The sequence below is a fragment of the Chiloscyllium plagiosum genome, unplaced genomic scaffold (assembly GCF_037043375.1).
Source record: "Chiloscyllium plagiosum isolate Xiang-an unplaced genomic scaffold, Cpla_swu_hap1 HiC_scaffold_5, whole genome shotgun sequence".
Lineage (NCBI taxonomy): Eukaryota > Metazoa > Chordata > Chondrichthyes > Orectolobiformes > Hemiscylliidae > Chiloscyllium > Chiloscyllium plagiosum.
Window position 1 is genome coordinate 26,764,307 of NW_028270143.1, and position 23,202 is coordinate 26,787,508.

Consider the following 23,202-nt stretch of genomic DNA (forward strand, 5'->3'; position numbering starts at 1 on the left):
ACATTTAACTTCGTATTCAGCTGGACCTTAACTATGATGCTAGAGGTTAGAAACCCCAAACACCTTGGTGATAGTGAGCACTTCCACCAAATACTGTGAGATAATGTGAGAGCAGTGAGGTACAGCAGAGAATTGTATAAGCTAACCCTCTGTGAAACTCCTGAAATTGACACTAAGCCAATTTTTGGAAGAATTCAGCCTAAAGTTAATCAGGGAGGGAACTAAGTTCCAAGAGGAGATAGTGGAGTGAAGAAACCATTTTGTAAAAACGTTACGCACGTTGACAAAAAAATTGTTAAAGCAAAAGTAATTGGAGATGCAACAATGTAATTACCTCAGAGTATGTGTCATTGCATGCACTTTTCTTTCTGCAATGTTACTTCCAAACTGTGGGACATGATATCATCAAGATCTTGCTGGATCTTAAGGGGCAGCTTATTGTCACTGCTGGATCTAAACTAGACTCCAAAGAAGAGAAGGTTATAAAAGTCAGACTGCATGTAAGTTGGATGTATTGCCAGGATCAGACAGTGTCCCTGGCAGGGCTGGGTGGAGGGACATCTCCTGTTATCTTGTCTGACAGCAGCTTGTCACATAGATGTCCTGGGCCTCCTCCTGAGGGGGCACTAAGCCAGTTGTAATTTAGCAGAGAGAGAAAAATGAGGTCCTGGAATTGACAATTATTGATTACCTAAGGGCCTCAATAGACTTAAAGGTAAATGGGTTGCCTAATACCTTTACCATCTCTCATAAAATGGGAGAAAGAGGTAGAGGTCAGAGGGAAGTGAGAACAGGGGGTTTTGTTGCCATGTTGTATTTTAATAGCTACCTCTCATCTGCTAATGCAGACTGTTTAAAATACAGCCTCTTTTATTTTATCATTCCAGTCACCATTTTACATTCCCAATAGTAGATCCAGTCAAGAACCCATCACAAATGCAGTGCTCTAAATTTGACCAATGTGGTGATGAGTAAGTTGATACCCAAATTCAGAAATTATGGAATCATGTTAGATTGTTTATATATATGTCATTACTTATGAGAGAAGAAACAGATGGTTTGGGGTTTTCACCTTATTGCACACCTGGATCTCTCATGTTACAGTTATTGCCAGCTTCACATCTTGAGCTGGTAAAATTATGTTGTTTTCAAGCAGCAAGTTCCTTTTTTAGTTGCTATTATTTTTGCTACTGTGTAAAGCTGTGTCACATATTAATATGGACGAGATTAAAAAAGTACTCCTCTGGACATGAGCTGTAAACCCGAAGGCACCTTCACGTTGCAGCTGAACAGCTCTTACAATGCTGCGTGAAAGCCCGCAGATTAGCGGTGCTTAGAAGCAGTAATTTGATGCAATTTCAGACTGCTTGAATTGCTGTCTCGTGTCAGTGTAGGACTGTTATTCCAGCAGACCTTCTCATGCAGTTTCCTTCCACACTTGCCTTTAGCTCAGCTGTGGTCACTAATAGTCTTTGTATTGTTTTAATGCTGGTTTTGTATAGTCAAGCTTGTCGAGTGCAAAGAAAAAGACCAGCCAGAGGGCGAATTCACCACAGTTAGAGGTTTATTCAGATCTGATACTTCACAGTGTGCTGTGTGAAGAAAATAGACAAAGCTCAAGAGGCACTGCTCTATTCATCTATATAATAGTAATTTTTTTTTGCTACTGGAGACTCAAGAAGATTTGTACAGATTGGTCCAGCTTTTACTAGCATTGAACGCAATGCTTCTGGGTGAGTTAATGTGAGAGAACAACAAAAGACAGAGCTGCAACATGAAAGCTATCATTGTTTCTTTAACTATGCTGCTTTCCATCACGCTTTTACCTAGCTAGCATAATACAATTGCAAAGTGTGATAGACTTGAATGACAAAGAGGTAACAGTCTGGTCATAGCGTATCTTTCCTTGTAGACTACCGACCCTAGTTTTTCAGTGCCTCCATTATAATTCAATGCTTCCGTGTCTTAATTGAATGATTTTCTTCCTTGATTTAACGGGTTTGCAAAAGAATCTGTATCACAGGATTACATTGTTTGATTTCAGTATATTTTAATGAATGCAATGATGGCAAACGTGAATTTGTCATTTGCTATTTACTATTGTATTCTTTAGTTGGAAATTCTGCTCAGATGGTGACTTCATAGCTGCGTTTACTTTTTGAGGGCACCTTTTGCATTTTTTTATTGCACTTAATGACCAGCTTTTGGGTTGACTACACTTGCAGTTTATACATATCTATTCTCAGTGTTATTGATTACCTTTTTAAAAGATGTGCTAAAGCTGCAGGTAAATTTCATTGATCCATGGCATGCAGTGCAGTGTTTGGTGGAATATTTAAGATTTATTCGGCTCTAAGTAAAGAAACAACAGTTGCTGGATTTGTTTTTGTGTTTAATACTGATTTCTCCTAACATATAAAATGTAGCTACTGGAATATCAAATTATCTATTAATGTTATGTATTCCGCCCATAAATATGTGTGTATATATATATATATATATATATATAAAACACAAGTCTTACATGTTCTTGTAGACAGGAGCCAGGGTTAACAAAGGTTACCATTAGCTAAGTGAATCTATCACTTCACATTGCACCCCAATACTTTAAACGGGCAGGAAATCTCTTTTTATTGCATTTTTTTGTGTGTTTATGTAAGAAAAATTATACAAGTGCTCGGAAATGAAAAATTACAGTCGTGCAGCACACTGATTGGGTCCTCAACTTCGAGAATGACATTTTCCATTAGGACTGAAATTAAGTCTCTGCTACTGAAGCTGTTGTCTGTTTGCTGATTTCAACACACATCAGTATTTTTCAACATCTTCAATAAAAGAAATCTACTGAGTTACAAACTGCAGATGTTGAAAACATGTCTGATAATTATTGTCTGGTACATATCATAAGATGTCATAATGTAGCAATTTTCCAGTAACATATTTGCAAAACAGTTTTGCTAAAAGGTATTGTTCTAATGCCTTGAATTTCTAAAATACTTCATGATGACTCTAAAAGAGAGAATATCTTAAAGAACAATGTCCCTGGGTGCTGCGAAACAGACTGTCTTTTCTTTTCTTATTTTCACACCACGCATCAAACTTAAATGTAGTTAAAAGTTGAATATATGCCAGTAGAAAACTTATTCAAGCTGGTCAAAGGCATGTCAGTTAGGTCTTAGAGAGTCATAGAGATGTGCAGCACAGAAACAGACCCTTCCGTCCAACTCATCCATGTCGATGTGATATCCTAACCTAATCTAGTCCCATTTGCCAGCACCTGGCCCATATCCTCTAAACCCTCCCTATTCAGATACCCATCCAGATGCCTTTTAAATGCTGCAATTGTTCCATTCTCCACCACTTCCTCTGGCAGCTCATTCAATACACGCACCACCGTCCGTGTGAAAAAGTCCCTTAGGTAACTTTTATATCCTTCTCCTCTCACCCTAAAATTATGTTCTCTAGTTCTGGACTCCCCCACCCCAGGGAAAAGACTTTGTCTATTTATCCTAGCCATCCCCTCATGATTATATTAACCTCTACAAGGTCACCCCTCAGCCTCCAACACTCCAGAGAATACAGCCCCAGCATATTCAGCCTCTCCCTATAGCTCAAACCTTCCAACCCTGGCAACATCCCTGTAAATCTTTTCTAAATCCTTTCAAGGTTCACAACATTTTTCTGATAAGAAGGAGACCAGAATTGCACGCAATATTCCAACAGTGGCTTAACCAATGTCCTGTACAGCCGCAACATGATCTCTCAACTCTTATGCTCAATGTTCTGACCAATAAAGGAAAGCATATCATCCACCTTCTTCACTATCCTATCTACCTGTGACCCCACTTTCAAGGAACTATAAACCTGCACTCCAAGGTCTCTTTATTCAGCAACACTCCCATGGACCTTACCATTAAGTGTATAAGTCCTGCTAAGATTTGCTTTCCCAAAATACAGCACCTCACATTTATCTGAATTAAACTCCATCTGCCACTTCTCAGCCCATTGGGCCATCTGGTCCAGATCCTGTTGTAATCTGAGGTAATCCTCTTCGCTGTTCACTACACCTCCAATTTTGGTGTCATCTGCAAATTTACTAACCATACTTCCTATGTTCACATCCAAATCATTTGTATAAATGACAAAAAAGCAGTGGAACCAGCACCAAGCAGTGGACCCAGCACCAATGGTCACTGGCCTCCAGTCTGAACAGCAACCTTCCACTACCACCCTCTGTCTTCTACCTTTGAGACAGTTCTTTATCCAATTGGCTACTTCTCCCTGTATTCTGTGAGATCTAACTTAGCTAACCAGTCTCCCATGGGGAACCTTGTTGAACGCCTTACTGAAGTCCATATAGATCACATCTACCACTCTGCCCTCATCAATCCTCTTTGTTACTGTTTCAAAAAACTCAATCAAGTTCGTGTGACATGATTTCCCGCGCACAAAACCCTGCTGACTATCCCTAATCAGTCCTTACCTTTTCAAATACATGTAAATCCTATCCCTTAGGATTCCCTCCAACAACGTGCCCATCACTGATGTCAGGTTCACCGGTCTATAGTTCCCTGGCCTTTCCTTACCACCTTTCCTAAATAGTGGCACAAAATTAGCCAACCTCCAGTCTTCCAGAACCTCACCTGTGACTATTGATGATACAAATGTCTCAGCAAGGGGTCCAGCAATCACTTCCCTAGCTTCCCAGAGAGTTCTACGGTACACCTGATCAGGTTCTGGGGATTTATCCACCTTTATGCTTTTCAAGACATCCAGCACCTCCTCCTCTGTAATATGAACATTGTTCAAGATGTCACCATCTATTATCCACATTCTATATTTTCTACGTCATTTTCCACAGTAAATACTGATGCAAAATACTCATTTAGTATCGCTCCCATCTCCTGTGGTTCCACATGTAGGCTGCTTTGCTGATCTTTGAAGGGCCCTATTATCTCCCTAGTTACACTTTTGTCCTTAATGTATTTACAAAATCCCTTTGGATTCTTCTTAACCCTATTTGCTAAAGCTATCTCTTGTCCTCTTTTTGCCCTCTTAAGTATACTCCAACTGCCATTATACTCTATGAATTCATTCAATCTCTCCTGTTTATACCGAACATATGCTTCCTTCTTTTTAACCAAAACCTTAATTTCTCTAGTTATCCAGCATTCCCTATACCCCCTCCTTTCACACTAACAGGAATATACAGTCGCTGGGCTCTTGTTATCTCATTTCTGAAGACTTCCCATCTTCCAGCCGTCCCGTTACCTGTGAACATTTGCAACCAATCAGCTTTTGAAAATTCTTGCTTAATACCATCAAAATTATCGAGGAGAAAGTGAGGACTGCAGATGCTGGAGATCAGAGCTGAAGATGTGTTGCTGGAAAAGCGCAGCAGGTCAGGCAGCATCCAAGGAACAGGAGAATCGACATTTTGGGCATAAGCCCTTCTTCAGGAATGAGGAAAGTGTGTCCAGCAGGCTAAGATAAAAGGTAGGGAGGAGGGACTTGGGGGATGGGCGTTGGAAATGCGATAGGTGGAAGGAGGTCAAGGTGAGGGTGATAGGCCAGAGTGGGGTGGGGGCGTACTGAGGCTGTTGCTGCGATGCCACCATTGTGGGGAATACTGGTGTAGAGTGCTGAAACTTCCATTGTGACGAGGAACGTTCCTGGTTTGACTGGTCCATGGGTGCTGAGTTTCTGTAAGAAATCTGTAGTGTTGCAACAAAAGCTGGGGTCCCCTGTACATTGGGTTTCAAGATGCCATCGACATAGCGAGAGAGGTTCTCACACAGCCCTGCATGAGCACACGTATAGTTGTGTGGGAAGAACTTGTACTTGCAAAATTACATTTTATTTTGCTCAAAAACTGCATATAGGATTCTGTCAATCCCACTTTATAAACAGCATTAGTCTGACCTAACATTGGGACAAAGACAGACTTTAACCTTACACCTTCAATGCATTATCTGAGCTGAGATGGCACCTATTGTTAAAGCTAACTTGAGAGTGTAACTTTAAAGAAGTTCTGGGAATTACATATGAAGGAACCAAAACTAACATAATCATTCTCAAAGATGAAAGACTTAAGCTAAATTTGTTTAATATTACTTTCCATGACACTGCAATCCTGTTGCTATAAATTCTGTTTCTTATGGTTCTACCCCACAACCACCTGATGAAGGAGTAGATCATCGAAAGCTAGTGTTTTCAAATAAACCTGTTGGACTACAACCTGGTGTTGTGTGATTTTTTACTTCACTCCATGTCCTCTCTTGCCCCCTTTTATATCCTTCCTATAGCATTTGTATACTGGACCATTAAGCTGACAGTCCAGTCCATCCCTGAGCCACATTTCTGTAATTGCTATGATATCCCAGTCCTACATTCCTAGCCATGCCCTGAGTTCATCTGCCTTCCCTGTCAGGCCTCTTGCAATCAAGAAAATGCAGTTTAATTTATCAGTCCACCCTGTTCCATGCTTTGTCCCTGCCTGCCCTGAATGACTCACTCCTTTTCACAACCGTAGTAGTCTCAGATTGATCTCTTTCCTCACTATTTCCCTGGGTCCAAACGTCCCCCCCCCCCCCCCCACCTGACTAGTTTAAATACTTCCCAAGCATCTCTAGCACATCTCCCTGTCAGTATATTAGTCCCCTTCCAATTCAAGTGCAATCCGTCCTTCTTATACAGGTCACTTCTACCAAGAAGAGATTCCAATGACCCAAAGTTGTGAATCCTTCTCCCAGCTCCTCAACCAAGCATTCATCTGCCCTATCCTGCTATTCCTACCGTCACTAGCTCATAGCACCGGGAGTAATCCAGATATTACTACCCTCGAGGACCTCCTTTTTCAATTCCTGCCTAACTTTCTATATCCTCCCTTCAGAATCTCTTCCTTTTCCCTTCCTATGTTGATAGTTTGAATGTGTACAATGCCTTCTAGCTGGTCCCCCTCCCCTTTGAGAACATTCTACCCCCTCTCTGAGACATCCTTGATCCTAGCACAGGAAGGCAACACACCATTCTGATTTTTTGCTGCTGGCCGCAGAAATGTCTAACTATGCCTCTGACTAGGGAGTCTCCTATCACAATCGATCGCTTGGAACCCAATGTATCCCTCATTGTATTAGAGTCATTCTCAATACCAGAAACTTGACTGTTCATGCTCCATTCCCCTGAGAGTCCAACACCCCCTACATTTTCCAAAACAGCATACTTGTTTGAAATGGGAATAGCCACAGAAGACACCTACACTACCTACCTACCTCTCCTATATGTCCTGGAGTGAACCCATCTACCTGACCAAATCTGTGGCTTTTCTCCCCTTCTATAATTGCCATCCATCACACCCCTAGCTCTTGTAAATTCCTTATTGCCTCTAACTGCCACTCCAACTGATCCATGCAATTGATAGGATTCACAACCAAAGACACTTCCTGTAGACATAATCATAAGTAACATGGAAACTGTCCCTAAACTCCCATGTCTATCACTCTACTAAAGGCCACCTTTGCACTCTCACAATCTACAAACCCAGAAATTAGCACAGTCTTTTATGTTCTAAAAAAAACAGTGCTCCAGACTAACCTAGTACTTATGGTTTATACTTGAAAATTTTAATCAAGAGACAGATCTCAGTAAAACATATAAGATAGAGCCCACTCTGCTCACTGCTGTTGACTTAAAGCAAGGTTACACTTAAAAACTGTGAGCTCTCCCAGGTTCCTTCAAGGTTGGCTGTGAATTTCGCCATTTGTTATTTTTCCTAGAGGCACTCTGATGTCCAGAGATACATGAACTCAAGCAGCAAAGGCAGTAACTGTGCAGCTTCACTGCTGTGTTAGACAGCAGTGTAGGTTTCTTTCTCTCTCTCCCTCTCTGACTATGTGGTCCCAGCCTTTTGTCTATCTTCCTTCTTTTAAAAGTGCCGTTGTTTTGATCTTTCTTTCCCCAAAGTTGCAAAACAATGCAACAGCACATAAAACAGTTATTTCTGCTCTGGAATTTGAGGAAATCACCCCCAACACCTAAAACATGTCAAAAAAAAGGAGCAGCTCTTGCAGCCACATTTTTTTCCTACCCTCCATCTTGGATTACCCAGAATCCACTGTCTTTTCTGGAGGGCAATTCAATCAATTTGTTCTTGTTAAAGTTTGAAGTAAAATAATTAAACCTGATAGATTATGGTTACAGCGCCAGAGACCCGGGTTCAATTCCCGCCTCAGGCGACTCTCTGTGTGGAGTTTGCACATTCTCCCCGTGTCTGCGTGGGTTTCCTCTGGTTTCCTCCCACAATCCAGAAATGTGTAGGTTAGGTGAATTGGCCATGCTAAATTGCCTGTAGTGTTCGGTGTAGGGGAATGGGTTTGGGTGGGTGGCAGGAGAAAGTGAGGTCTGCAGACGCTGGAGATCAAAGCTGAAACTTTATTGCTGGAACAGCACAGCAGGTCAGGCAGCATCTAGGGAACAGAAGATTCGACGTTTCGGGCACATGCCCTTCTTCAGGAAGAAGGGCATGTGCCCGAAAGGGCATTCCATTCCTGAAGAAGGGCATGTGCCCGAAACGTCGAATCTTCTGTTCCCTAGATGCTGCCGGACCTGCTGTGCTGTTCCAGCAATAAAGTTTCAGCTTGGGTGGGTTGCAGGTTGGTGTGGACTTGTTGGGCTGAAGGGCCTGTTTCCACACTGTAAGTAATCTAATCTAATTATTTTTATATTAAGTATCATCTATGACTGTTATAGAAATGTTAATTGTTTCAAGAAATATGTTTGTTTAAGATCACAAATGATCCAACGTGATCTTCAGCTCTAAGGGTTGTTAGCACCAAAGTTAACCCCTGACATATTAATACTCCGAATATCTTCAATTTTACTTTCAATTTGAGTAGTGGCTAGATTTTAACCCAATAAAAGATTAAAAAGTTGGAAGCTAATACTTTTTATGAAAAAATGCCCACTACAAAACAATAGTTGAGTTCAAGCAGAGAGAGAAAATATAAGTGTTAAATACTTTGAATTTTAAAAGAATCAAGAGTGGAATATAATTGAAGTAAATAACAAGTGAAATGGTCCATGATAACAATACAGTAATAATGCTTTACTGCTGTAACATTTTTATTTATTTCAGAATCATGATGTGTGAGCTGAGAACTTGTAAAATCTGAACTACCCAGTAAGAGGAATTATTTCCCAAAGCTAACAGTTCAAGCTGAAGCTAACCAGTGGGTAGTAGATGCTTAGGTTATTCAAACAGTATTTTTAAAACATTTTAATCATTTGTATGATAATGCTTGCAAATGTTTCAAGTAAAGTAGAGAACTATCCTCCAGTTACAAACCTAATTTGAAATAAGATTTACAGTGTTGGCTAATAAATTAACATAGTATTCACAGCCCATGTCGAGCTCAGCTTTGGTCAAGATGCAGTTTCAAAACTGCCACGATGTGTGACCATGTGAATGTAACTATCAGTTTCTGTCCTGCAAGTTCAGTATAAGATGGCTTTTCACAAAGATTTGGATTGCTATTTCATTCCATTTCTGTAAACTGTTAGATAGCTGGTGCTCTGCTGCAAAATATGAAATTATGACCACCTTCTTATCATTTCGATAGAAATGGCATTGTCAGTTGAAATCCTTTATGGTTGCTGAAAGTTAAAAAGAAGCCCATCCAGAGGTGGACCGTGCTCAGTAAACTATTATGGACAAGATCTTTTAAAATTATAGTCTCAAAAATATATTGATATATTTGCACATTAGATTATTATTATCTATTTTTGAAGTTTTTTTGAGGGTCAGCTCAGTAATACCTGACACTGAGATGGATATTTTAAGCTCAGTTCGTGATATCAGTTAATTAAACATGTGGCAGTTACACTTAATGTCTAGGTAAACAGTTGGAACACCCATTGGCAACATATTCCTCAATATAGTCGAGTCAAAGGAATTGCATCGTTTAGACTAAAATGTGTGATTAAATTAGTTATGATACTTCAATATTTTCATACCAAAATTCTGAACCATTGATTGCATAGAATCCACAACGTGTAGGATGAAAAGATTAATCTTTCTTTCTGCAAAAACACAGCCAGAACTTTAAAGCACCATATGGTGAAAAATGACTTCATTTCATTGAAAGGTACAAGAGCAAGGCACAGCGGAAGTGATTTACATTATATTTAATCAGCAATCTCTTTCCATTTTGGTAACACAGTTATATGAGTACTAAATTTGTTGTTATTGATTGAATGTTTCCTGGTCCCTTTGGAAATTGCCACTATATGTACATGGTTACAAATTCTGATGTCTTATTTATAGTCCAAAGATAAATACACAAATAATTACAATTTTCATTTGTTTTCCTACACTTTGATCCAGAGGTAAATCCCATTACACAAATATATAGAGGCTTCTCCCTTTAACGATACATTAAATAATTTAGGGCTTAATACTATTTGAGAGAGTTTCAGTAGAAGTTTTTGTTATGAAACTCAGTGGAGAATTCCACATAGTTCATAGGAAACTTTCCCAGTGATGGTATGCATCTGGAAGCATCCATTTATTTGTGACCATGTGAATTATGTCAGATTCCTAAAGGTGCAAAGTACTCAAAATCTCATCATTGAACTTATTCTCTCAAAGGAAAGCAGGGAGATCAGATGTATTCAACACTGATATACTTTTTGAAGAGTCAGAAATAATGCACCCATCAAATATGGAGAAGCAGCATGAGCTGGAATCCTGCAGTCATATGAAATGAGGTAGAACATAACTTGCATCATTGTTCCATATACGGATCTCCTGATGATGCATTGTTACCAGAGTAAAATGTAGTCAACATAATGTCTTTGATCCTGTTACACAATCCAACAGCAGTAATGTTAAAGGACTTGCAACAAGAGCTATAATCACCATCAGGGTCAAGAAATTCTGACCTTTTACCAGTCCTGTATGTGAGCATGCTAGTAATATTTTACATCAATATGGCATTCATCCCCTTCCCCCCCCCCCCCCCCCCACCCCAAAATAATGAATGACCCCTCACCAGTATCTGAAAGAGCTGTAGTGGGACAGGCAAGTGGATTGAAGTTTCCCTGCAGAAATTTCCGACAAATAGATCAGATATTTCAAGAGACAAAAAGATGGAACATCGTAGGTGAAGTTGAGATGCAAATTCCAGATAATTGGATGTGCTAGTAAAAGAGTCTGTCACAATGGGATGGAAGGACACCAAGGGTTAGAGGTTGAGTTTGAAAGTTGGACTGGAGGAGGCTGCTGTCACAGGGTGAGGCTATAGATGATTTGTAAGCTATGGTAGGATCTTGAAATTAATGTTTTGAGGGTGAAACTCATCTTTTGTCCTTCCTCAGCAACCAGAAGTGACCAACACCGGTGACAATCAAACTAGGCTCAGCAGTTAAAAAGTTTGACTTTCTTTTCTGTCAAACATTTTCATCCATTCTTTTCTGGAGTTAAAACTGGCCTTAAAATACAGTCCCGTTTCAGTCCTTCTATTTTCATTTTGGTGCTGACGAGCTTCCTCTGTTGTGGACAAATTACAATTATGTAAGAGAGTATACTTGTGTTCTCTTTGCCACTGAACATATTACTGACGTTCAAGTTTTACTTTGCTAATCTTTATAGTTTACAAACTGATTTTAAAACAGCAAGAATCAACATAAAAGTTTACTTACCAAAAAAGTGTAGTTGTCCATATTTTTGAACAGACTTTATCCATGTACTCACCCTCCTTCTCTCTGACCTTGGGCAAGATAAACGGTATCAGTTTCGGGTTGGAAGCAGCTATTCTGAAAGCAATCAGTTTGAAGGAGAGGATCAAGACAAGTTGATGAAAATTATTTATTTTTGTGTAGAATATACTTTCGAAAGAATTCAAAAGGAAACAAACACAGTACTGGTTAAAATAACTATTTTTATTATTGATGCTATGGATTACTGATAAATGTTTGAATAATTTATCAAGAAATGCTGTCAGGATTATCCTCAGAACAGGATCTCTTTAAATTGATGATGAAAATAGTTAGCTTGCAGAGCTTGGTATACAATCTACTTATTCATTCAGCTGTTCAGTCTAAAAAGGACAGATGGCACTTAACAGAAACATATTTCCGCAAAAAAGCAATCAGATTTTAACAATGTTTCATGAACTGCATGTAAGACCTGGTAGTGGATTGACAATATTTATAGACAACCATGTATATTATTTTGATATATCATTTTGAAAATAATTTAAGTTACGCAATTGAAAGTTGAAACTGCATATTTGGAGCTCGAAGTCATACTGTGGATTAGATGTTGCCCTGCTCCCATATTCAAGTACTGAGATTTAAATAAAAAGCTCATGACCCACAATAAAGGTACATCCCAGTGAGGAAGAAGACTTATAGAAAGGGGACAAATTGACTATGTTGACCAGAGAAGCTAAGGACAATATTAAAATGTGGGCCTAATGGACACCATGTTCCCTTAGACTGATGAGTTGTACCCTAAGATATTAAAGGATGTAGCTGCAGAGATACTGGATACACAGTAGTAATCTTCCAAGAATCCTTAGATTTTGGAACAATCCCAGACCACTAAAGTAACACCTTTCCTTATTCAGGAAGGGAGAGAGACAGAGAATGGATAATATAGGCTGGTTGCTTAGCATTTCTCATTGGGAAAGTATTTGAGTCTATTACAAAGGATCCATTAGCAGGGCTTTTTGAAAAAAATAATCAAACAGAGTCTGCGTGGCTTCCTAATTATATAAGACAAGATTTTTTTAACAATTCTTTGAGAAGATAACAAGCAAAGTAGATAAAGAGGAACCTTTGTTTGTGATAGATTTGCATTTCCAAAAGGCATTTGATGAGGAACTGCCTATAAGGTTACTTGTGAATATAAGGGCTCATGCTGTTGGTGTATTAGCATGGAAAGAGAATTTTCTGACTAATAAATGACAGATCTGGGATAAATATGTCATTTTCAGGAGTAGCAATCTGGAACTAGTGGAGAACCACAGGGATGAGTGATAGGGACATAATTACTTTCAAGAGACATGAATGATTTGGATGGTAGAAGTGAATGCACTATCAGCAAGTTTGGTGTGATACAAAAATGGGTGGGAGGGATTGAAAGGCAAGTATTAAGATGACATAAAGTCTACAGATAGATGTAGACATGTTAAGTGAATAGGCAAAACCTTGGTAGTTGCAATATGATGGGGGAAAATGTGAAGTTAGGCACTTGGCAGGAAGAATAGAAGAGCTGATTTTATTTAAGAGGAGAAAGAGTGCAGATAACTGCAGTACAGAGTAATTTGAGATTCCTATTTCAATGAGTCACAACAAGCAAGCATCCAACGTCAACAGGTCATAGAAAAGGAAAATGGAATGTTTGCCTTTTTTTTACAGGAATGGAGTATGAATATATTGAGGTCTTGCCAAAATGATATAAGGCACTAATTAGAGACAGCTGGAATACTATGAACAGCATTCAGGCATGGGAGACGATCCAGAAAAGATTGACCAGATTGATCCTGAGTATAGAGGGATTTTCTTGTTGGGGGGGGGAGGTGGAGTTAAGAAGGTTAGGCTTATTGAAACATAGCTTTAGATATAGGACTCTTAGGCATTTTGTCCAGGCAGATACAAAGCGGTTCCCATTCTGGGAGAATCTGGGACCTGACAGTGGCTTATGGTCCCTTGGATTAAGACAATTTTCATTTCATGACTGATGAAGAAGCACCATCACCTCATCTTATATTCAAAGCCACCAGCTCAGACATTGGAATTACCTGAACTTTCAAAGGTTAGGGACTAGCTTTTGGGAGTCACTAGACTCTGTAGGCTTCAGCCGGACCAGGGAAAAATGGATAGCACATGTGCTGTGGATGGACTTTGCTGCAGAGGATTTCGACGAGAATTGTGATGAGGCACCACAGAGGATGATGATAATAAGGATGTTTGATGGAATGGTAAATGGAATCTGGCTCCAAAATGGCAAAGGACATTTCACAGACTGTGGAGACTATACTTCCCAGTTATGGAAGTATTGGGAAATCTGACGACAGTATTCGTAAATCTAGCTGTGATAAAACATTTGCAAGTTGATGTCTCAGCGTCGACTGCAGCCCAAGTGGAAACCACCTAAAGTCTCACTGCTGCAATGGACACTCAGGTAGAGGTTGTGAGATCCATATTTTGGGGTTGTGTGGACTCAGACTATGGTCATTGTGGCTTTGGGTCACAGAGTTCACGGGGCAGGCAAGTTTTCTATATTGGAAGCATAGATTGCTGGACTGCATTGACTGGTGAAGTGCCTTCCTGCAGAGCCCAGGTGGAAAGTCAAAGAACAATATAGCACAGGAACAGGCCCTTTGGTCCTCCATATGTGCCAACATATTTTGCCCTTCCATATTAAAACTGTCCTCACTTACAGGATCCATATCGTTCTATTCCCTTCTGTTATAAAGCGGCGGTCCACCTCCACCTCTGGTAACTAAAACAAAACACCCAGAGAGGCTCATGTGTGACAAGTGGTATAATCTGCCTCTCATATCCCCCCCATGTTATAAAGATGTGGTTAAATAAAATGAAATCCTTTCACTCACTCTATAATCAACAAGTAACAATTTACTTATGTAACTCCAACAGTGAACAAATTAACACAGCCACTAATAAACCAAATAATTCCTCTCTAACTACAACTATTTCCTAATAAAACAAAATCTTAATGATATGCTGTTCCAACAAAATACAATTCCCACTTGTAGAACAAAACAATAGAATTTAGTCTCTCAAAATTACAGCTATGATACGCCTTCCAATGCTCCGCACCCTCTCCACTGATCTTCAGTAACACCTTCCTCCGTCAAATTCCTGGGTCAGGAATTCTTTTGTTAGTTCTTCTGTGAATTCTGTTGTCTGGAATATTAGCAAAGAGTGCTGTGGTACCTTTATTATCGCAAGGTTTGTAGCTCAGGTTGAGGTTGAGGGTGTAGGTTTGCTCGCTGAGCTGTAGGTTTGATATCCAGATGTTTCATTACCTGGCTAGGTAACATCATCAGTGGCGACCTCCAAGTGAAGCGAAGCTGTTGTCTCCTGCTTTCTATTTATATATATATATGCTGTTACCTAGCCAGGCAATGAAACGTCTGGATATCAAACCTACAGCTCAGCGAGCAAACCTACACCCTGTACCTTAATTTATTAGATGGTGTTTTTTCTGAGAGCTGAAAGTTGTTATTTCTTCAGTTGGCAGTTTGCTCTCACGGATTTTCGAATGCCCTCATTTTTTATACCCTTGATGACCTATTCATTTCTTTACAATCGGATTGGTTCTAGGTAATCAAAACCATTAGATTTAAATTTAATTGGTTTTTAATATCTAAGGGCTTGATTTAAATTGATTGGCTAAATTTAAAAAGACTCACCTATTAAATATTTGATGCAACATGTTTCAATTTGGGCACTGTCTGTGCACTTGCACTTTAAACAGTTGTTCAGGCATCCACTTTAACTGTAAGCACTGAAAAAAACACCATCTTTTAAAGGGAGCATGCAATGCTTTCCCCCATATTACAATTTCATAGACACCAACTTCACAACTATTTATGAATTTGTCCAGGTGTTTCTTGATGCTGCAGTTGTGTCTGCTTCCACCATCTCCTCTGGCAGCGCATTCCAGGGACTCACCACCCTTTGCATGAGAAATGTGCCTCACACATCTCTTTTAAACTGCTCCCCTCGCACCTTGAACCTGTGTCCCCTCGTAATTGAACCCTCCACCCTGGGAAAAAGCCTCCTACTTTCCAATCTATCCATGTCATTCACAATCTTATCAACTTCTATCAGGTCACCACCCCCACCCCAACCTCCTGCGTTCCAGTGAAAACAAAACCAGTCTATCCAACCTTTCTTCAAAGCTAAAATTCCTCAGACCAAGTAACATCCTGGTAAACCTTTTCTGTACTGTCTCCAAAGCATCCACATCCTTCTGATAGTGTGGTGACCAAAACTGTATGTAATATTCTAAGTGTGGCCTAATTAAAGTTCAGTAAAGCTATAGCATAACTTGTCTATCTTTAGACTCAATGCCCCTTCCAAAGAAGGCAAGTATGCCATAGGCCTTTTCTACTACTTTATCTACCTGCGCGACCACCTTTCAGTGATCGGTGTACCTGCATTTCAAGATCCCTCTGCATATCAATACTCCACTGCCATTCACTGTATGATTTCCACCTGTACTTGACCTTCCAAAGTGCATCACCTCACATTTGTCCAGATTAAACTCCGTCTGCCATATTTCTGCCCATGTCTCCAACTGATCTATATCCTGCTGTATCCTCTGACAATTTTCTTCACTATCCGCAACTCCACCAATCTTTGTATCATCCACAAACTTACTAATTAGTTCAGCTACATCTTTCTCCAAATCATTTGTGTAGATCATGAAACAGTGGTCCCAGCACTGATCCCTGTGGAACACCACTGGTCACAGCCCTCCATTCAGAAAAGCATCCTTCCACCGCTAGCTTCTGCCTGCTATGACTAAGCCAGTTCTGTATCCATCTTGCCAGCTCACCCTGATACCATGTGACTTCACCTTTTGTACCAGTCTGCCATGAGTGATCTTGTCAAAGGCTTCACTGAAGTCAATGTAGACAACATCATCTGCTTTTCCCTCATCAATCACGTTTGTCACCTTAAAAAACTCAGTCACGTTAGTGAGGCACAACCTCCCCCATAAAAAAAAACATGCTGTTTATTGCTAATAATTCCATTTGCTTCTAAATGCTGATAGATTTTGTCCCTGAGAATCTTCAATAATCTTCAAACCAACATGAGGCTCACAGGCCTGTAATTTCCTAGATTATCTCTGCTACCTTTCTTAAACAATGGGACAAGATTAGCTGTTTTTCAGTCCTTTGGGACCTCATCTGTGGCCAAAGACACAAAGATGTCTGTTAACACTCCAGCAATTATTTTCTTGGCTCCCTCAATATTCTGGGATAGATCTCATCAGGACGTGGGGACTTAGTTATCTTAATACTTTTTAAGACACAAGACACTTCTTCCTGTTTAATAGCAACTTGACTTAGAGGTCATCCTCCATCAATTCCTCCTCTGTGGTGAATACTGAGACAAAGCATTTGTTTAGGCTCTCACTTACCTCTACTGGCTTCACTCATAGATTCCCTCCTTTGTCATTGAGTGGGCCAACCCTCTCCCTGGCTACCCTCTTGCTTTTTATATGTATAAAAAGCCTTGGTATTCTCCTTAATCCTGTTTGCTAATGACTTTTTATGACCTCTGTTAGCCCTTCTAATTTCTTGTTTAAGTTCTTTCCGACTTTCCTTATACACTTAAAGGGCTTCATCGTCCTAGACCTTATGTATACATCCTTTTCCTTTTTGACCAAGGTCATAGCATCTGGATGGGTGTGTGGATGGGGGGGGGTTTTGGAGGGATGTGGGCCGGGTGCTCGTGGGTGGGGCTGGATTGGGTTGGGATGTCTGGTTGGCGTGGACGGGTTGGACCGGGGGATCTGTTTCCATGCGGTACATCTCTATGACTCTAAACAGTTCAATGAGGGAAGGGGTAATATTGGACCTGATTTAGGGAAATAAGCCTGGCCAGGTGAGTGAAGTTTCAGTGGGGGAGCATTTCAGGAGTGGTGACCATAATACCACAAGTTTTAAGGTACTCATGGGAAGGGACAACAGCAGTCTTTGGATGAAGGTGTTAAATTGGGGAAAGGCAAACTACACAGGAATTGGAGCTGGCTTTTTGAGGGAAAATCCACGTCAGATATGTGGGAGTATTTCAAATGGCAGTTGATAAGAACATAGGACATAGAACATAGAAGAATACAGCGCAGTAGGCCCTTTGGCCCTCGATGTTGCGCTGATTCAAGTCCACCTAACCTACACTAGCCCACTCTCCTCCATATGCCTATCCAATGCCCGCTTAAATGCCCATAAAGAGGGAGAGTCCACCACTGCTACTGGCAGGGCATTCCATGAACTCACGACTCGCTGAGTAAATAACCTACCCCTAACATCTGTCCTATACCTACCACCCCTTAATTTAAAGCTATGCCCCCTCGTAATAGCTGACTCCATACGTGGAAAAAGGTTCTCACGGTCAACCCTATCTAAACCCCTAATCATCTTGTACACCTCTATCAAGTCACCCCTAAACCTTCTTTTCTCCAATGAAAACAACCCCAAGTGCCTCAGCCTTTCCTCATACGATCTTCCTACCATACCAGGCAACATCCTGGTAAACCTCCTCTGCACCCGTTCCAGTGCCTCCACATCCTTCCTATAGTATGGCGACCAAAACTGCACACAATACTCCAGATGCGGCCGCACCAGAGTCTTATACAACTGCAACATGATCTCAGGACTCCGGAACTCAATTCCTCTACCAATAAAAGCCAGTACGCCATATGCCGCCTTCACCGCACTATTTACCTGGGTGGCAACTTTCAAAGATCAGTGTACATGGACACCAAGATCCCTCTGTTCATCCACACTACCAAGTATCCGACCATTAGCCCAGTACCCCATCTTTTTGTTACTCTTACCAAAATGAATCACCTCACACTTAGCTACATTGAACTCCATTTGCCACCTTTCTGCCCAGTTCTGCAGCTTATCTATATCCCGCTGTAACCTGCCACATCCTTCCTCACTGTCTACAACTCCTCCGACTTTCGTATCATCTGCAAACTTGCTCACCCAACCTTCTAGCCCCTCCTCCAGGTCATTTATAAAAATGACAAACAGCAATGGTCCCAAAACAGATCCTTGCGGAACACCGCTAGTAACTGCACTCCAAGATGAACCTTTACCATCAACTACTACCCTCTGTCTTCTTCCAGCCAGCCAATTCCTAATCCAAACCTCCAACTCACCCTCAATGCCATACCTCCGTATTTTTTGAAGTAGCCTACCATGGGGAACCTTATCAAACGCCTTACTAAAATCCATATACACCACATCTACCGCTTTCCCCTCGTCCACCTCCTTAGTCACCTTCTCAAAGAATTCAATAAGGTTTGTGAGGCACGACCTGCCCTTCACAAAACCATGCTGACTATCCTTAATCACATTATTCCTATCCAGATGTTCATAAATCCTATCCCTTACAATTCTCTCTAAGACTTTGCCCACAACAGAAGTGAGACTCACCGGCCTATAGTTACTAGGGTTATCCCTACTCCCCTTCTTGAACAAGGGAACCACATTTGCTAGCCTCCAGTCTTCTGGCACTACTCCTGTAGACAACGAGGACATAAAAATCAAGGCCAATGGTTCTGCAATCTCCTCCCTTGCTTCCCAGAGAATCCTAGGATAAATGCCATCAGGCCCAGGGGACTTATCTATTTTCACCCTTTCCAGAATTTCCAACACCTCTTCCCTACATACCCCAAAGCCATCCATTCTACTTAATTGTGACTCAGTATTCACATCGGCAACAATGTCCTGTTCCTGAGTGAATACTGACGAAAAGTATTCATTCAGTGTCTCCCAATCTCTTCAGCCTCCACATGCCACTTCCCACTACTATCCTTGACTGGACCTATTCCTACCCTAGTCATTCTTTTATTCCTGACATACCTATAGAAAGCCTTAGGGTTTTCCCTAATCCTACCAACTAAGGACCTTTCATGTCCCCTCCTTGCTGCTCTTAGCTCTCTCTTCAGGTCCTTCCTGGCTACCTTATAACTCTCAATCGCCCCAATTGAACCTTCACGCCTCATCTTTACATAGGCCGCCCTCTTCCATTTAACAAGGGATCCCAATTCCTTATTAAACCACGGCTCCCTCACACGACCCTTTCCTCCCTGCCTGACAGGTACATACTTATCAAGGACACTCAATAGTTGCTCCTTGAACAAGCTCCACATATCAATTACGTCCTTGCCTTGAAACCTACTTTTCCAAGCCACGCATCCTAAGTCATGCCTCACCGCATCATAATTTCCCTGCCCCCAGCTATAACTCTTGCCCTGCAGTGCACACTTATCCCTCTCCATCACTAGAGCAAAAGTCACCGAATTGTGGTCACTGTCCCCAAAGTGCTCACCTACCTCTAATTCTAACACCTGGCCTGGTTCGTTACACAGAACCAAATCCAGTATGGCCTCACCTCTTGTTGGCCTATCTACATATTGTGTCAGGAAACCCTCCTGCACACATTGGACAAACACCGACCCATCTAACGAACTAGAGCTTTCCCAATCAATATCAGGAAAGTTAAAGTCCCCCATAACAACCACCCTATTACTTTCACTCTTCTCCTGAATCATCCTCGCAATCCTTTCTTCTACATTTCTAGGACTATTAGGAGGCCTGTAAAAAACTCCTAACAGGGTGACCTCACCTTTCCTATTCCTAACCTCAGCCCAAACTACCTCAGATGGCGAGTCTTCATCCATCGTCCTTTCCACCGCTGTAATACTATCTTTGACAAGCAATGCCACACCTCCCCCTCTTTTACCCCCACCTCTGACCCTACTAAAACATTTAAACCCTGGAACCTGCAACAGCCAATCCTGTCCCTGTTCTACCCATGTCTCCGTAATAGCCACAACATCGAAGTCCCAGGTACCAACCCACGCTGCATGTTCACCTACCTTATTTCGTATACTTCTTGCATTGAAGTATACACACTTCAAGCCACTTTCCTGTTTACAGGCACCCTCCTTTGAGATTGATGCCATGTTCCTAACCTCCCTACACTCCAGGTCCTGCACTCTAAAGGTACAGTCTAGGTTCCCATGCCTCTGCAGAGTTAGTTTAAACCCCCCCCAAGAGCACTAGCAAACCTCCCGCCAAGGATACTGGTGCCCCTCAGGTTCAGGTGTAGACCATCCTGCTTATAGAGGTCCCACTTTCCCCAGAAAGAACCCCAGTTATCCAAATACCGGAATCCATCCCTCCTGCACCATCCCTGTAGCCACGCATTTAGCTGTTCTCTCTCCCTATTCCTTGACTCTCTATCACGTGGCATGGGTAACAAACCAGAGACAACAACTCTGTTTGTTCTAACTCTGAGCTTCCAACCTAGCTCCCTGAAAGCCTGCCTAACATCCTCAGCCCTCCTCCTACCTATGTCATTGGTGCCAATGTGGACCACGACTTCGGGCTGCTCCCCCTCCCCCTTAAGGACCCGGAAAACACGATCAGAGACATCACGTACCCTTGCACTTGGGAGGCAACATACCAAACGTTGCCCCCACAAAACCGCCTCTCTGTGCCCCGAACTATCGAGTCCCCAATTACTATTGCTCTGCTCTTCTCCACCCTTCCCTTCTGAGCAACGGGGACAGGCTCCGTGCCAGAGGCCTGAGCCCTTGAAGTATATCTGGAAAGTAGGAAAGAACTTTAGCAAGCAATCAGAAGGACTAAAAGGGGTCATGCAAAGTTGTGAGAAAACAGGATTAATGAGAATCCAATACACATATAAAAAGCAAGAGGGTAGCGAGGGAAAGCGTTGGCCCACTCAAGGACAAAGGAAAATCTATGTGTGGAGCTATCGGTGAGGTCCTAAACATGAATGATTTTGGGATAATGTAGGGGACGAGCTGAGACTAGTTCACATGTCAGCGCAACATTGAGGGCCGAAGGACCTGTTCTGCGCTGTATTGTTCTATGTTCTATAACATTCCTGATCATCGAAGTTCAGGTAACTTGACATTATTATCCCTCATTCTCACGGAATGTGCCACTCCTGAACTTTTATTAACTACCGTTTAAAATATTCCACAAGCCCAATGTGGATTTAGCCTGAAACAGCCACTTCCTGTCAACACTCTCTAGTTCCTGCCTAATACGGTTGTAATTCGCCTTCCCCCAATTTAATACCTTTGCCTGAAGACTGCTGTTAACCCTATCCAGGAGTAACTTAGAGACATAGAATCATAGAGATGTACAGCATGGAAGCAGACCCTTCGGTCTAACCCGTCCATGCCGACCAGATATCTCAACTCAATGTAGTCCCACCTGCCAGCACCCAGCCCATATCCCTCCAAACCCTTCCTATTCATATACCCATCCAAATGCCTCTTAAATGTTGCAATTGTACAAGCCTCCACCACATCCTCTGGCAGCTCATTCCATACACGTACTACCCTCTGCGTGAAAAAGTTGCCCCTTAGTTCATTTTTATATCTTTCCCCTTTCACCCTAAACCTATGCCCTCTAGTTCTGGACTTCCTGACCCCAGAGAAAAGATTTTGTCTATTTACCCTATCCATGCCCCTCATAATTTTGTAAACCTCTACAAGGTCATCCCTCAGCCTCCAACACTCCAGAGAAAACAGCCCCAACCTGTTCAGCCTCTCCCTGTAGCTCAAATCCTCCAACCCTGGCAACATCCTTGTAAATCTTTTCTGAACACTTTCAAGTTTCACATCTTTCCAATAGGAAGGAGACCAGAATTGCACGGATTATTCCAACAGTGGTTTAACCAATGTCCTGTACAGTCACAACATGACCTTCCAACTCCTGTACTCAATATTCTGACCAATAAAAGGAAGCATACCAAACGCCTTCCTCACTATCCTATCTACCTGCGACTCCACTTTCAAGGAGCTGTGAACCTGCACTCCAAGGTCTCTTTGTTCAGCAACACTCCCGAGGACCTTACCATTAAGTGTATAAGTCCTGCTAAGATTTGCTTTCCCAAAATGCAGAACCTCACATTTATCTGAATTAAACTCCATCTGCCACTTCTCAGCCCATTGGCCCATCTGGTCCAGATCCTGTTGTAATCTGAGGTAACCCTCTTCACTGTCCACTACACCTCCAATTTTGGTGTCATCTGCAAACTTACTAACTGTTCCTCTTATGCTCGCATCCAAATCATTTATGTAAATGACAATAAGTAGAGGGCCCAGCACTGATCCTTGTGGCATTCCACTGGTCACAGGCCTCCAGTCTGAAAAACAACCCTCCACCACCACCGTCTGTCTTCTACCTTTGAGCCAGTTCTGTATCCAAATGGCTAGTTCTCCCTGTATTCCATGAGATCTAACCTTGCTAATCAGTCTCCCATGGGGAACCTTGTCAAACGCCTTACTGAAGTCCATATAGATCACATCTACCGCTCTGCTCTCATCAATCCTGTTTAGCCAATACTGTCACGCTGCATGAGTCCTCTGATGTATTCTCCTTCAGTACA

General features: G+C 41.6%; 1 protein-coding gene across 8 annotated transcripts in view; it reads left to right on the forward strand.

Moving 5' to 3' along the window:
- Positions 1-23,202, forward strand: part of LOC122549745 (zinc finger protein 385D-like) — a 1,031,183-nt gene that overhangs the window by 388,287 nt on the left and 619,694 nt on the right. The window contains exon 1 of one of the 8 annotated variants that reach the window (XM_043689689.2): positions 1,481-1,733. The exons of the other annotated variants lie outside the window; for them this stretch is intronic. Within the exon in view, the coding sequence (XP_043545624.1) occupies positions 1,724-1,733 (10 nt within the window). The 5' untranslated portion in view covers positions 1,481-1,723. Of the gene's footprint in view, positions 1-1,480; positions 1,734-23,202 lie in introns of those variants that run through there. 8 annotated transcript variants of the gene reach the window in all.